Source organism: Terrapene carolina, unplaced genomic scaffold, assembly GCF_002925995.2.
Source record: "Terrapene carolina triunguis isolate 2854851 unplaced genomic scaffold, T_m_triunguis-2.0 Scaffold951, whole genome shotgun sequence".
Classification (NCBI taxonomy): domain Eukaryota; kingdom Metazoa; phylum Chordata; order Testudines; family Emydidae; genus Terrapene; species Terrapene triunguis.
This window is the reverse complement of record NW_020665302.1, coordinates 6,964,453-6,980,268: the sequence shown is the minus strand read 5'-3', so window position 1 is coordinate 6,980,268 and position 15,816 is coordinate 6,964,453. Positions and strand designations below refer to the sequence as shown.

General features: G+C 49.1%; 1 protein-coding gene across 1 annotated transcript in view; it reads left to right on the top strand.

Annotated features, from left to right (window-relative positions):
• The window catches only part of KSR2 (kinase suppressor of ras 2), a 270,259-nt gene that overhangs the window by 110,610 nt on the left and 143,833 nt on the right, over positions 1 to 15,816 (top strand). Inside the window, exon 5 of the mRNA XM_026661240.2 lies at positions 8,746 to 8,927. Within this exon, the coding sequence (XP_026517025.2) occupies positions 8,746 to 8,927 (182 nt within the window). The remainder of the gene's footprint in view (positions 1 to 8,745; positions 8,928 to 15,816) is intronic.

Below are 15,816 nucleotides of genomic sequence, written 5' to 3'. Positions count from 1 at the left end.
GAGACAGACGGGTGATGTCAGTCAGCTGTCATCATTCATCCTTTTTAAATTTCAATTTTTTTTTCAGAGCAAGAGGGGGGAATCTCTGTCCAAAATCACTCATCCTTCCTAATAATGAGAGCTGTCACCAGCCTGGCTTGGCTAGGAAATGATCCTCTCTGTAAATATTTGGTCTGTAACTGATTTATGGGTGGAAAAAAAATAAGATTAGTAGTTAATCACCAGGCTGCAGGAAGCTCTATTGGGCTGGATGCCCGCGAAGAGCCCGTTGAGGAGACAATGCCGGGGGCTCTGTCTGGGATGAGCTCAGAGGCTGGGCGGGAGCTCAGCTTTGTCGCAAGTGGAGGGCACTCAATGGTGTCTCGTTAGGCCGCGTGTTTCCAGAAAGGCCGCTTACAATGCCCTTTGGCATGGTCCATCAGCAGGGTTTGAACCTAAGAGTTTCAGGTCTGTAGTAAAGATCTCCGCTACTTGAGCGGAAGGAGTAACTCCATTTGCTAGTAGCAGCAGTAGGCTGGTATCTTCCATGGGGACCAGCCACTACTGGGTATGCGACACACTCTCTGTAAATGTGGGTGGCATTTAAATGGTACCACGGGAGCAGCTTATTTGTGTAAATCTTTCTGAAGCTGCTCTGGAGTGTGTCTACAGAAAGTGCTATGACGGAGGGATACTGGGGGATCCAGGTGGGAAAGGAAAATGTGGGGATGAGAAATGGAAACAAGGACTCGCAGGAGTGCTGGAAAAAAGCCAGGACAGGTTCAGGCCATGCTGCCAACCTGCAGCTGCTGGACTTCCCACGGACACATGGGCTCCACCCCAAGGCTGGAACGTTGGTGTGAACTTTCCTGTGGCGCTTCAGCGTGCTGTGGTACCTGGGGGCTGTCCTGAGCTGACTGGCAGTTCTCTGTTGCAACAGTAACTTGACCCTCCTCTCAGAAATTGGGAGACTTCCCCTCTTATTCTCTATCTCCTGCTCTAAACATTTGCTACCCTTCCTCCTGGCAGTGAAATCCCCTGTAGGATTGATTGTCCTGCTGAAAAGGGGATTGTCCCTTCCTGCCACTGCGAATGGGCTCTCCAGTGACAGGGGTCCTAGGATCTGAGGAGTTCTGGGACCACAAAGGAGTTCAGAGTCTCAGCTGCCCCTTGTCTCCAGGCTTGCCTTGAAACTGCAGCTGGTTTCAGAGTCAGCTGTATTGACCAGATGATAATTGGGGATATTTTTAAAGGTCCCACTACTGTTGCAAAACTTAGCTCATCCCAGGGTTTTCTGTTTGTCTCTGTAGAGGATAAATCTGTTGCTAGGGGCTGCAGAGACCTGGACTTGTCACCATGGAGACAGCAGCAGGGGGTACCCTGGAAGCATGGAAGGCTTGGAAACCTGGGGACAGGTGTCTGGGGTTGGGTTGGCTTTTAGCAGGTGAAGTAGGGTGACCAGACAGCAAATGTGAAAAATCAGGACAGGGAGTGGGGGGTAATAGGAGCCTATATAAGAAAAAGACCCAAAAATCGGGACTGTCCCTATAAAATCGGGACATCTGGTCACCCTAAGGTGAAGTCACATGATTACAGGCCGGTGTATTAGAGTCTCCAACTGAGTAGGAGCCCCGTTGAGGGCGTCCTGGGGCCATTACCCCCAGGTGCCCCAGCCCTTTGCTCCAGCCTGGTGCAGAGACAGGAGGCTACATTGCTGAACCTCATCTGATTCAATTGTCTGTTCGGCTAACGAGCCCATGCGCCACGCAAAGTGAACGAAACAAGCTCCTTGATGGCGAGTTGTTTGCACAGAGACATTGAAATGAGCAGCAGCTTTTCCTGTGTAAGGAAACAATTAGTGCATTAGAGTTGGGTTTAATTTTCACATGCTACGGAGGACTGTAAAACGCTCGGGGTGCCGCAGGGCAGTCATTTCCTAGCAATTGGCATCTCCAGATGCCCGTGGCGTTGTCATGGATTTGGGGTTATCGGAGATGTGCTGTGGTTGAGAGGAAGGGGAGGATGCTGTTGTGGTGACGGCCCAGGGCAGCGAGCCAGAGCGTTCTGGTCTTGGCTCTGACACTGCCTTCTTGTGTGATTTTTGGGAAGCCACTTCACCTCTCCAGGCCTCAGTCTCCCTCTGTGTGCAGTGAGGGTGATAATGCTGGTGACCCCCCTGGCAGGATGGGGGTGGGGGGACAGTTACTGTAAAACACTTGCACAGCCTCCTATGGACATTGCTGTATTATTAATGGAGAAGGGCTCACGTTACAAGTCCGGATAGACATTATGTCTTGAATCGTTACGAAGAGGGACAATTTGAGATCTGGATTTCAAACTGCTGCACGTTCTTGGATGCATTTAGACCTGGCCCATAGGCCCACCTCTACCAAATGAGACACTTGCATATCTAGCTAGCTGAGCAGTCCTGTCACCAGAGGGTCTGCGCACCTGCTGGGAAGTGGTTGAGACACGAGGGGACATAACTCAGAAGTTAAGGAAACTAGGAGTAAAGAGAGGCTTTGGGTAGAGCAGTTTCACGCCAGTCTGATTAACGGATGGAGTTAGCTACCTAGGAAGGCAATGAAGCATGAGACTAAGCTCAAGACACTCTGATTTTTTCCCGGTAAAACCAGGGGAATGTGAAAGAGGAGGAATGTGTCTGCGTGTGAGGAGGGGCGGGGGTTAAGATAAATCAGAAACATCCGTTTTGAGTTGGATGGTCAATGGCCCAACCACTAGTCTCCTGTACTTCTGCACTCACTGAGACCACGTTTTCAGAGGGAAGATGCTCCACTCCTTTGGAAGCTCTGCTGCTAGTTTCCTCTGATACGTTGGGGTTTGTCCAGAGCTTGGTGTGATCGTTGTTGGTCTTTTCCCCTGCCCTTGCCGTCTCTGTCGTATCACGCTTTCCCTTCTCAAGCTGCTGCATGCTGTCTCCCAGCTGCCATTGTGTAACTGCCTTCCTTTGTGACACACAGCCTGACTGTCCTAGGGGCTACCCCTCTCCTTGTCCCCCTGACCGCTCGGTTCTAGGGGGGCTAGGGTGTCGACAGTGCCCAGAGTGCTGGGAGCTGGACGTTCCAAGATGGTGGCTCCCCCCCTCCCCAAATCAGGCTGACACTAGATCTTTCACTCAGTAGCACCCACAGAGCTGTCTGGGCTTTGGGGTGAGCTGAGCTGTTCTCTGGGGCTGGAATCTTCAGAGGGACCAAAGAGAATTAGGTCCCAGAATCCCACTGAAATGCTCTGGGATTTGGTGCCTGACTCACTTAGCCTAACGGGGTTTGGGTGTCGGGATAGCCTATCCCAGCCTGAAGGCTTTGCAAGGAGCGTGTGGGGCTTCACCTTGCTTAGCCCCCAGCCCTTTCTTCTGCTTCAGTAAAACTCCTCCTCTGTGCCAGGGAGGGCAGTGCTAGGGGTGGTACAGAACAGAACTGGGCACCCGGCCCTTTTGCCTGGCGTGCTTTTTTGGCTTCTTCAGCCAAATTCCCGGGGACGAGTGGGGTGAGGAGACCCCCTCTGCAATAGATTTCTGGAGACAAGAGCATCTCCCCCGGGGGAGGGGTGCAGTTTAGCTGAAATTCCTCATAGGAGACATCTCCCACTGTGGGGGGACTTATCCTATGAGATGCTGAGTTGCGGGGGATGGGGGAAATCCCATGTATTAGAGTCTCTTGGGGGTGGGCCCTGCCTCCCTCAAATTCCCCTGCAGGATTCTCCTGTATCCAGTTTTCAGGGGTCAGTGGACCCTGCTGTGAAGTGTGTGAGAAGTTAGCCTGTCTCGCTTTGGCTTCCCTCAGGAGCTGGCAAGTTGGGTCTGTGAGGGAGAGATGGGGCACCTCCCATGTTGGACTCGAAGGGGGCTGGGTGGATCCCTCAGCCATGGGGGAGGCCACTCGTTGGAAGTCTGCCCAGGTGCAGAAGGAGACTCTGATACCATGGCGCGTGGTGGGTCTGGACTGGCTGGAATCTCTCTTATGAGCCGCTGGACGAGGGGATGGGTTTAGTGGCTTTAGAAACAAGGAAGGAAACGCTGCTGACACGCGGAAGAGCAAATCCGCCGGCCCATAATGCAAGCGTGCACCACAGGAGCTGTCTCTGCCTGCCCCAAGCGCTAGAGACGACCTCTCGTGGTCGCTGGGCCAATGGCAGCCAACCTGACGCAGAACCTTGGAGTGACGCGGTCCCTGGAGCGTTCGGCCTCAGTGCTAAAGTCCGTCAGGAGACAGACTTGGCTGCCATTCTCACGCCCTCTCCAGCCATCACTGACCAAGCATGGTGAGGTGCTGGCCAGACCCGTAGCAGGAGCGAGGCTGGGGAGGCCTCTGCGTCTTGCCCTGGAGCTGTAGAGGGCTGATCCAGCTGGATCCACCCTCCGTCATCGGAGGGTTAATACAATTCATTCTCTTCCCTTGCCACCCCTGCATTGTTGTTAACTAATTAGTTACAACCGTATAACCAGAAAGCAAATGCACCTGATTGAATAAAAGGCTGTAATTCAAGCAGGAGTCGATGCTAACCTCCTAAATCGTGAGAAAATATTGCCAGCGGTTTCTGAGTGTCAGAGCCCGGGCGGCTGAGTGATGGCCCTGGGAGCCCCTCCAGGCCCTGGAATTGTTTATTGATAACATCAAGGGCTATTGCGCTGCCTGCTTGCAGCCAGAGGACAGAAAAAACGCCAGCAACCACCCAAAAGAACCTCTCCAGGATTAATGAAAGGGACCTGGGCTTCCTTAATGGACGCTGCGGCCTCAATGGGAACATTGTGTCCGTGAGAGGAGCAGAAAGTGCTGTAACCGGAGATCCCAGGGAGTGGGGCAGTGAGGGAGGCTGCAAAGGGCTATAGCAGAAGGAGCTATTAAGGAGAGATTAAAGAGGCTAGGACTTTTCAGCTTGGAAAAGAGGAGACTAAGGGGGGATACGATAGAGGTATATAAAATCATGAGTGATGTGGAGAAAGTAGATAAGGAAAAGATATTTACTTATTCCCATAATACAAGAACTAGGGGCCACCAAATGAAATGAATGGGCAGCAGGTTTAAAACAAATAAAAGGACGTTCTTCACACAGCGCACAGTCAACCTGTGGAACTCCTTGCCTGAGGAGGTTGTGAAGGCTAGGACTATAACAGCGTTTAAAAGAGAACTGGATAAATTCATGGAGGTTAAGTCAATTAATGGCTATTAGCCAGGATGGGTAAGGAATGGTGTCCCTAGCCTCTGTTTGTCAGAGGGTGGAGATGGATGGCAGGAGAGAGATCACTTGATCATTGCCTGTTAGGTTCACTCCCTCAGGGGCACCTGGCATTGGCCACTGTCTGCAGACAGGATACTGGGCTAGATGAACCTTTGGTCTGACCCAGTCCGGCTGTTCTTATGAGCTCTGTCTAGCAGCTCCTCAGGACACAGGCTGGCTGCAGCAGCCAGTGAGGCACCTTCCTTCTCCCCACCCCACGGGTTAATATCCATGATTCCAGGCCAAATCCTGAGCGGGGCTGAGCACCCGCAATCCCGTCGACGTCAGCAGGTGGCGTGAGTGTTTCACCCCATGCAAAGGCCCCACCTGAAGCCCGTGTGCCAGTTGAGTCCCGCGCTAACCCTGTTTTGAGAGCTGAAGTGATGCCACGTCCCTGGGCTGACTCCCTGCACTGGGTGAATTTCACCCAAGGTGCTCACACCACTCAGGGTCTGGCCCTTTATACCCCCTTTGCCCTCCGCCAGTGCACACTGACTCCCCATCAGTCCTGGTTAGACAGTGCCAGGCAGGATCTAATTCAATCAGACAAGCTAGCAGAGCGGAGAGAAAAATCTGTATCTTCCCTCCGCCTCCAAGAACAGCTGATTGTGACTGGGAAGCCCCGTATCTTTGGCCAGGGCACGGCTGGCTAAACTGCCCACTTGGCCGGCTTGTGCCCTGCCTCAGATCAGTGTGGGGGGGGTGCTCTTTGGGGCACCCACATAAACGGGTTTATGGACTGGCCTCTTGCTTTGAAAGTTGGCCCTTAGCCTAGAGGCCCAGTGGAAAGTTGTATGGATTTCTTCATAGTCCAACTGCTAGCCTGGGGCTCAGGAAATGTGGCTTTACCAGACTTCCCGTGTGACTTTGGGCAAGTCACTTTAGCCTCCCTGTGCCTCAGTTTCCCTTCTGTACAACGGAGACAAGAGCACTGGCCTGCCTCCCTGGGCTGTGGTGAGGAAAGCCAAATTAGAGGGTGAAGCGCTCAGACATGACACCAATGGGGGCCATCACTGCTGGTGTATTAATTTAGATGGCATAAAAGAGCCAAAAGTAACCCAGGCACTGTCCAGCATTAACCAGTGTTAACTAAGGTCTGAGCTTTGGTATACACGAGCCCTCAGCCTGCTGAGTGCCATGGCAAACACACCATTGAAATTCCTTTTAACCTTTTAGTGAAGACCAAGACAAGAAGGAAAACCAGTTCCATCATTTGAAATGTAAAGTACTAAATAAGCCTCTCATTGCACCGACAGTCCTTGTTCCCTTTCCCTCTAGTTGGAGAGAGTTTTGGAAGGAAAAACCCCTTGTCCGACCATCTCTTCGATGGCATCAAAGATGGGACTAACTGTCCTTTGGGGGAAAAGAGAAAGAAGTTAGTTGAGATGAGCTGGAGCTGTTGCTGCTGTTGAAGTCTGATCCCATTTCGTCCCAGCTGGTGGTTGGGATTTAGTTGGAGCTGAGAGGGGTGGGAAGGTATCATCTGACCTGGTTTGGTCAGGGCATCCCTCAGCATTAGGACGAAGAAGGTCCAAGATCCCAGGAGAAGGCGGGCGTAGCCACGATGGTGAAGCTCACTCCAGTAGCCTCTGTCTTCTTCTTCCATCATTTCCCTGCCAGAGTCTCTTTCTTTAAGGACCCCAAAATGGAGTGATGGGTGGAACAGCCCATCCCCTTAGGCCTATGTTGATTTCATTCATTAGTTTCTGGTTCTACATCTTCTGTTTTTATCAAGCATGATTTCAACACAGTCCATGGATTATATCAGTAGCCTTTTGGTTTAGACAAATCCATTGTGTCTCCCGTTTGTGCCTTTTCCCATCAACATTTATTGGAGGTTATTGTGACACTTTATGAACTTTCACACACTTTTTACAGCTGCGCTCACAATTAGAGTAAATGTGTAGGCCCCGCCCAATTACTACAACAGAACCTCTGTTGTAGCACAAGGCCAGATCCTCAGCTGGTCTAAATTGGCATAATTCTACTGAAGTCCATGGAGCTGCACTGATTAGCACCAGCTGAGAATCTGGCCCCGGAATCATCATCTCATTCATCAACTTGCCAAACTGGGCAATACATTTTAAATGAACTGGAATGGAAAGATGTTAAAAGACTGCAAAGAAATTCCAGTTGAACACCCATAGGGGCAGTAGAGCTCTTGTCTCTCGACTTGTCCGTAAAACAGTCAGCCTACTGTTGGCATTATATTAATGATAAATGGTGCCTGTTGTATGTGTGGCCAAAAAATCCAGGAGGAGATTTTGAAACATGCCTAAGGGATTTGAGTTCCCAGTACCCTAAAGGAACGGCAATTGGGTGTCTAAACCCCCTAGGTAGCTTTGAAAGTCTCAGCCCTAAGGTTTACTGGCTCCAACAACATTTGTATATCTGTCTGTCTTAAGGTTTTATACTGCCGCCCATCACCATGGTATCTGGACTCCTTCCATGTTAAATCAATAGCATGAGCAAAGTTCCTAGTGCACGTCATGGTGTCTCTGGCTTCTCTCCTGCATTGGGATATAAACTCTGTTTGGGATGGGGTGATTTTTTAAAATTCATTTTGTGGATTTGTGAGGCTGTTTTCAGGGTTTTTGGTGGGAGAGGGTTTGGGTTGGTGTTGATGTGTCATTTTGGTGATGGTAGATAGACCTTACCAAACAGGAAAGTTTGGTACCCAGATTTGTGCACAGAAAGACCCATTTGCATGGGGAGTGCAGCTTGGACAGGCATAGTGGATGTGTTTTAAAAACAAACCTTTTGTAGGACCAGCTTAAGCACCGAGTTTTGAAAACGTAGCGCAGGAGGAACAAGCTGGTAAGAGAAGATATTTCCAAAATTCTCACTCGTCAGTGCAGACTCCTGATTGATTTGTTCCTTTCCAAGTCTTGACTGAAAGCGGGTTTGAAGAATGAATTATGGTGAGGCTCCAGTACCCCAGCATGGCATCACATTTGTCTGTCACAGGCACTAGAGATTTTTCAGGTAGCAATTGAGTGTAATTCCTGTAGGATGCTAAAGATTGATGGTGCCATGTAGCGTTAACATGCCGTAGTTTCAGAACTGTGAAATGCAATACGGACTTAGCAAGGCTGGCATGTGAAGAAATGATGTGATTTTTATTAGCTTGTGTTACCATGTGGGTAATAATAGTTTGCATTCACACAGCACCTGCCATCCAAGGATCTCAAAGCACTTGATAAACATCTCTACTACTGTAATGTGGCTTGGAGGTAACTGGGTCTGACTTTGGAAATGGGATCTGGTTCAGCTCATTATTAAGATGAGGGGCCACATGCAAATATGGATCTGAGCCCAGGTTTGGCTTTCACGGCTTCCAGTGTGTGAGGACATGGGTTCGGGCCCATGTCTTCCTGTGCTTGTGTTTTAGTCAGACACATACTAGTGTTTCCCTGAGTGGGATACCTGCTTGCTGGCACTTCTTCCCTCTCCCCTGTTTACCATGAGAAAACGTATCCTGTTTCCTTTGCTGCTTTTCTTCATTTTTTCTCCTTCTCTTTCCCTTAGAGCCAAGAAAAAGAACAAGCCCCTGAACTTAAAGATTCACAACAGTGTGGGAAGCTGTGAGAACATCCCCTCCCAGCGCTCTCCCCTCCTGTCCGAGCGCTCCCTGCGTTCCTTCTTTGTGGGACACCCGCCTTGCATTCCTTCCACTCCTCCTGTCCACGTGGAAGCCACCTTCTCAGCGAGTAAGTCAGACCAGCTCAGAGGGGAGCCTCTGCTCGGGATCACGTGTCTCTTTCCTTGACGGCTCGTGGAGTTGGGCACCTGTCGCGCTCCACGGCTGCTCAGGTCGGCAGGGAGGCTCCAGGATTCTGTTCTGTAGCCAGTCGTAGCTCAATGGCTTAGAAAGCGTTGGGTACATTTCGCTGGCCTGTGCATTTCTCTCATTGGTTTGGCAGAGGGAAACTTGTTGCTCTAAATATTGACGGTGATCTATGAATAGTTAGAATGAAGTACACCTCTACCTCGTTATAACGCTGTTTTTTGGCCGGGAGCCAAAAAAATCTTACCGCGTTATAGGTGAAACCGCGTTATATCGAACTTGCTTTGATCCGCCGGAGTGAGCAGCCCCCCCCCCCCGGAGCACTGCTTTACCGCGTTATATCCGAATTCGTGTTATATCGGGTCGTGTTATATCGAGGTAGCGGTGTATGGTGCATGTGTGTAAATATATATATATGCCTACATGTGTATAAATATTGAGATATTAAAGAGAAGTGTGGGGATATAAAATATGATGACAGACACAAATCCAGCCCTTACTAGCCCCAGCCATAGGTATGCATTTCAGTGCAGGTTTTGGAGAACGGTTGCTCTAGGCCCTGATTCAGGAAGACACTTCAGCACTTTGCAGTGGTTTTCAACCAGGGGTATACAAGGTCTTTCAGGGAACACATCAACTCATCTAGATAGTTTTACAACAGGCTACATAAAAAGCACTAGCAAAGCCAGTACAAACTAAAATTTCATACAGACAATGACTTGTTTATACTGCTCTATATACTATCCACTGAAATGTAAGTACAATATTTCTATTCCAATTGATCTATTTGATAATTATATGGTAAAATGAAAATGGAAGCACTTTTTCAGTAATACTGTACTGTGACACTTTTGTATTTTTATGTCTGATTTTATGAGCAAGTGAGGTGAAACTTGGGGGTATGCAAGACAAATCAGACTTCTGAAAGGGGGACAGTAGTCTGGAAAGGTGGAGAGCCCAAAGGCATTGAAGGATTAAAGAAACCTGTTTCATTTTGGATATGCAGGTCTCCCATGGGATTGCTGCCAATTCTGGCTCTCAGCTTTGAACATACAGGGCCAGTTTTTCAATGGGTCTCCTTTACTGCACCATAAACCTTGTCAGCAAAGACTGGCTCTGTGTCTGTGACTTGTTTTGCATACAGATTTTTTTCAGACCCTGTCGAGGAAGCCCCCAGCAAACTTGGCCCCTGAGGTAAAAGGTTTGGAACAAACTGTATTGGGTCAGTGTCTTTTTCAAATTTCTTTATACACGGTCTGTTTTCTGCTCCCATTGATGCTAGTGGCAAAAAACCTCCATTGACTTCAGTGGGAGGACTGCCCTGTTTGCAGTGCCCATAAATACCTGGTATCAAAGCAGGACGTACTGTGTTCCACGCTGCTGGGCTACTTGTGTCCATTCTGCTGGTGTTCAGATGGCAGGGGGGCGGGTGAGTGGGTCGCGGGTGGATGGTTAGCTCTGGATCCAAGGGGAGGGGAAAACACTTTTTGATCCTGACCCTTATTTCCCGGCCCCAAGCCAGAGTTCTGGTTAATTTTGGAGCTTTTGAAGCTTTTACAGCCCAGCTGTGAATATAAAGGTAAGTGGAACCCACCCATGAAATGCAGGGAAAGTCACCGGAGAAGCAGAAATCATACATATGCCAAGTGCAATGGATGTGTAAATATGGCACAGGGCCTGACACTTACTTACTGACTCTTTCTAGTTACTAATGTTCAGTTAAGCCACGTTTCTCTAACTCTTTGTGCTCACCTTCTACTGGCTCATCGCTTTCTCCCCTCTCTCGCTCTCTGTCCTTTCCTTTTTCTCCCTTTTACCTGTTCTTTTTACTTTGCGTTCATTTTCTCCTTTTTTCCTCCTCTCCAGAGGCTTTCTCATTCCTCCTCTTTGCTTCCTGTTTTCTTCCTACTCTTCATATTTCGATCTTCTTATTTTGCCTTTCTCTGCTCTCCCTTCTCGCTCAGTTTCTCAGGGCACTGGGCAGCGCTGTGAAATGTTGCTTGAACAAGCTGTGGCATCTCCCATGGCATTGCAATCCTTACAGACACCCCCTCGTCCCCAAACAGATCCTCCTCTGACAATATTTCCACCAGGGAGCACATGCCAAGGAGGGAAGGTGCCAAGAAACTGGCACCTAGATACTGTGGTATTTGGCGCCCTATAAATATCTAAGATAGAAGAAATGTGATCTGGAGCAGCTGGCCATGGGGTCTGTGCACATAAGCCTGTTGTCCTTTAGGCATGTTGTGGTCGGGGGTGAGTGGTACTGTACTGCTGTTGGGTAGAGGGGCAGATCCACAAAGAACTAGGCCGTGGGTCAATGGAAAGTATCCCTCAGCTAAAAGGCAAGCTGGTCCGGTAAGTCAGCTGTAGCCATACTTTTCTCCAGAGAAACTACACTCCCCCTCCCCATAGGAAGCAATGCAATCATCTGTCTCCATAAAAAGCTGTTTCTATCCATGCAGCCAAAAATAAATGGACGAAAGGGGAGCGTCTGTGTGTGCTCTCTCCTTGCCCCATTGGCATGAGGCCTCTATGGGTGAGAGGCTGATGGAGCAACATGGCCATCAGGAGGGACAGAATTCAGCATGCAGGGGGTTAAATCTTCAGTGCTGCACCTGGCAGATGACACACACAGCGTCTCCGGCTGCTTTTAATCAGAGCCGCAGCTTAATCCTCCAGGCAGGGCGCTGGGAATTTACCAGGCGTTTTCCTGGCCTGGTTAGATCCAGCAGATATCTGGGTACTGCAGTCTGTCGGGTGTTGGGAGTGCAGGGACCCCGTGTCCCGAAGTCACAAGGCAGCACTGTTGCAGGCATGGCAACAGCGTGGGAGAAAGCTCAGGATCGTCAGTTTATTTCAGACACCACAATCTCGGTTTCCCCCCCAGTTACAGAGAGAGCATCTTACCAGTTATTTAGCATCCGGGGCTTCCGCTTCATGTAAAAGGAACGGGTGCCAGGAGTTCCGTTTCACTCCTGACGAAGGGAAGGGAAAGTCACGGTTTGAAGCCCCCTTGGGAGGCAGGGTGGGATCTGTCGGCTTCAGATTCCATAGGTAGCTGCAGGACAAGAGGCCTTGGGAGCCTGAAGCCGCCACTCTAAGTGAAAAACACGTGATTTCCAAATGGACTCCCAGACTCTCTGCGCTCCATGTCAGAGAAGGCAACAGGTTATGAGTATGTGGGGGTTACTTAAAGCCAAGGTGGATTAATTTAAATCAAGGCAATTTAAAGCGGTGATTTAAATCACCAAGTGGAAAGCCTCGATGTAAATCATTGATTTTAATCAATTTTTCCATTTGTACTTCACTGATTGTCTAGAGAAAGGTTCCTTCTCTTTGGTTGATAAAACCACTGAAACATGTTGATGTACAACTCAATAGAGCTTTTACACTAGATTTGGTACATGAGTTTGCTACCTAGGAGAGTACGCCATAACTGTATACGTTTATTTAAGCAATTATATAGCTTAGTATTTTCACATTTTGATTGATTGTACATTTTGTGTGTGTTAGAACATGGTGAATGATGTATTGCTTATTTACTAGATAATTAGCTTTTTGCTCAGGATTTGTGTCAAGCTGCATTAGGACGGTAACTGGAATTTAATTAAACTCTCAAAACCAGCATACTTATTTTGTATTTAAATGTTTTAAGAGATTGTAGTAAGTTTAGGCCTTAACATATTTTGTATTTGATTCAGATTTCATTTTAAACAGGTTTATTTTTAAAAAGAAAAACATATGATCACTTAAATAACAAAAGCAAAAAATAAAATGTAAATAAAAGAAACCAATTTTTATTTTTTTTAAATCATCAATTTTTATCCATCCTGCTTTAACCTTTCCTGCCCCCTCTTTATTCTCCCCCCTCCCAGCAAGCATAGCCATCCGATGGTAACGCTTTCAAACCATTCCCATAATTTCCCCTGGAACAGTCAGAACTCCAAGTGCTGGGCTCATCGGACCTGGAATGCAAATGCCAGAAAGGTCTTGGGTGCAAATGTCTCAGTAGCTTGAGGTTCCATTTCCTCTTGCACGGGAAAATGCTCGATCTGTTTGCAAATCGAGTGTGAAAAACACTTAGGAACTCATCCTGTCTTGTCAAGCTTTGCACTGTCCTTCACTGCTTGGCCGGCATTCTCAGCCTTGTCTGCCTGCTTGTCCACTTCTTGCACCTTGGTCCCTCCTTTCACAGGGCCCTCAGTGCATGGGGCCACCTCCCTCAGCTCGTTTGCAAGGAACCCACCCTGTCTGCCTTTTAGTCCCTCAGAGTCTCACTTTTGCCATGCTGCCGAACTGAGTTGTCTGTCCATTGCCTATTGTCCTGCCCTGTTGTCTGCTCCTGTCTCTCCTCAGATTTCAAAGGATCATCCTCAAGTGTTTGGAAAGCACCCAGCATGGAGTGGATGTTACCTTAAACAAATAGCTAACGATACCGTTGTCAATCACAGCAGCTTTGCAAAGGATCAGCAACAGACTCCGCTCCCTTCCTGACCCACTCAACTAGCACTGGTGGCCACTGGTGTTCTGTTCTTATCACAATCTAGGCCAGACTCGCTCAGAGCTGAGTGGTTAAAGACGCTGGTGTCTTATCTATCATGGAGCTTCCACTGTTGCCAGCAGCAGGAGAGCTGCACCAGGGAGTATCGCAACAGTGGGGCGTGTTCAGAAAACGCTCAGTGTGGCTCCTGGGATGCAGCTCCACTTCGCTCCTTGGGACACACGAAGACAACATCTGGGTGAAGAGCTCGAGGATCAGCTTTGCAGGCTGCCTTCAGAACCGGAGCTTCCTTTGAGGCCATTTATTTCCGTAGGCTGTACGTCGGCAGTGTCATGACGCAGTATGCCCGGCTTCTCGGCTTATGCCCCAGCACGGCACCTGGGGAGAGAGTTTTGTTCACTAGCTGGAGAGCAACCCTGCAGCCATGGCTCTCTTGGCCCTCCTGGGAAGCAAGGATCTTGTAATCCTCCCCCCAAAGCATCTGCCTTCTGAAATGGTTCGAGATTCAGCAATCCATTCCTGGCATCCTCCCATTTCTTAGGCTGCCGATGGGACCTAGCAGCAGCGCTGTGGGCTAGCGATCTTATTTATAGAGATATGTCCAACTACCTGACTCTTAGTGGCACAGCTAGGAGATTTGCCTGGAGTGAGGATATTTTTATGTATTGCTATTTCCCCCAGCGTCAAACCAATGTATCTTGCTGCCCAGAATGATGGTGAGTAGTGGACCAGAAACCAAGCAATAAAGGCCATACTCAGCAAGGCATTGGTGTGTCTCATTGCATTAGGTTCCCTTATGCATCAGTGTTGGGTTGCACCATGTGGTGGGATAACCTGATGCAATGCGGCATAACAGGAATGTGACACAATGGGATGTGATGGACTAGCAAATGCCTGACCATTTTCTGGAGCGGTGGGGTTTTCTCTTCCCCCTTCTGTCCTGGCTGGTCATCCCCTGACAGTCTGGGGTGTAATGTTTGCATGATCAGAGCATGGGAGCTGTGCCTAGTCTGGCAAATTATTCACAATGGGGTGGTGGCTCTTCACTGGTGGATCTCGCAGTCCACCCTTTACCAAAGCAGTAGTAACGTTAACACATTACATGTTGGGGGGGGGGACGGATAGCTCAGTGGTTTGAGCATTGGCTTACTAAACCTAGGGTTGTGAGCTCAATCCTTTGAGGGGCCCACTTAGGGATCTGGGACAAAAACAGTACTTGGTCCTGCTAGTGAAGGCAGGGGGCTGGACTCAATGACCTTTCAAGGTCCCTTCCAGTTCTAGGTGATAGGATATCTTTATTTATTTAACACGTTTAGTGCTAACCCTGTTCTAGGGGCTTTACAGACAAGATCCCGACACCAAAGATCTCGCATCATGCAGACTCCTGGGAAATTGTCAGCTCCACAGTTTAATTTACACTCCCCCCACTCAATTGATCTTAACACCCTTTTGGAAGAAGAACAATTGGAGGCAGTGTGGTCTAGTGGGTAGGGCACTAGACTGGGAGTCGGGAGACCTGAGCTCTGCTGCTGATCTGCTAAATGACCTTGGGCATGTCACTTCGTCATTCTGTGCCTCTGTTTTTCTTTCCCATCCTTTGTCAGCTCACAGTCTAACTACACAGAACACTTTGGCCAGGGTCTGTCTGTCTGGCCAGGGCCTACTGGAGCCTCTAGTTGCCATGGAAATACAAATAACATTTGTGAGCATACTAGGGACATTCCTGCCTTTCACCCCCTTACCCATGCCAGGAGAGGTTAGTTGCTTCCGCTCACTCAGCTGTCTGCAAATGCAACTCACAGGAACATGTTCTTCCAAACCTCGTCTGTTCAGCTTTTCACGCCCCTGATGGTTTTGACTGTTTGGGGGTAATGACAGGAGATGGGATGTGTCCTGCATTTCTATCTATCTTTGCCCCCTGAATTGCCTAAAAGGGACATTTTTCTACAGAGCAGGCAGCCAAAGAGCAGTGACCCAGCAGAGAGGAGGTGACTGATCATACAAGGGGACTGCACGGCGCCAGCGAGGATGCCAGCAAAGCCAACAGCTGTTCTCGTGGGGGAGAAATACATCCCTGCTCCACAGTGCAGAGTGATGCCTTGCCATTCAGTTGCTGCTGCTGAGCCTGGAGTTACAACTAGGGGGTGACTTCAAATAATCTCCACTTTCCAGAAAGCTCTTTGACACCCCCAGAAAACAGACGACACGTAGACCGCAGCCTGATGATCGGTGTCGATCCTGAGGAAGGCCGACAATGGCCTCATTTGCATGGCGACGAAGCACGCTGCTCACCACCTTTCCTGCGAAA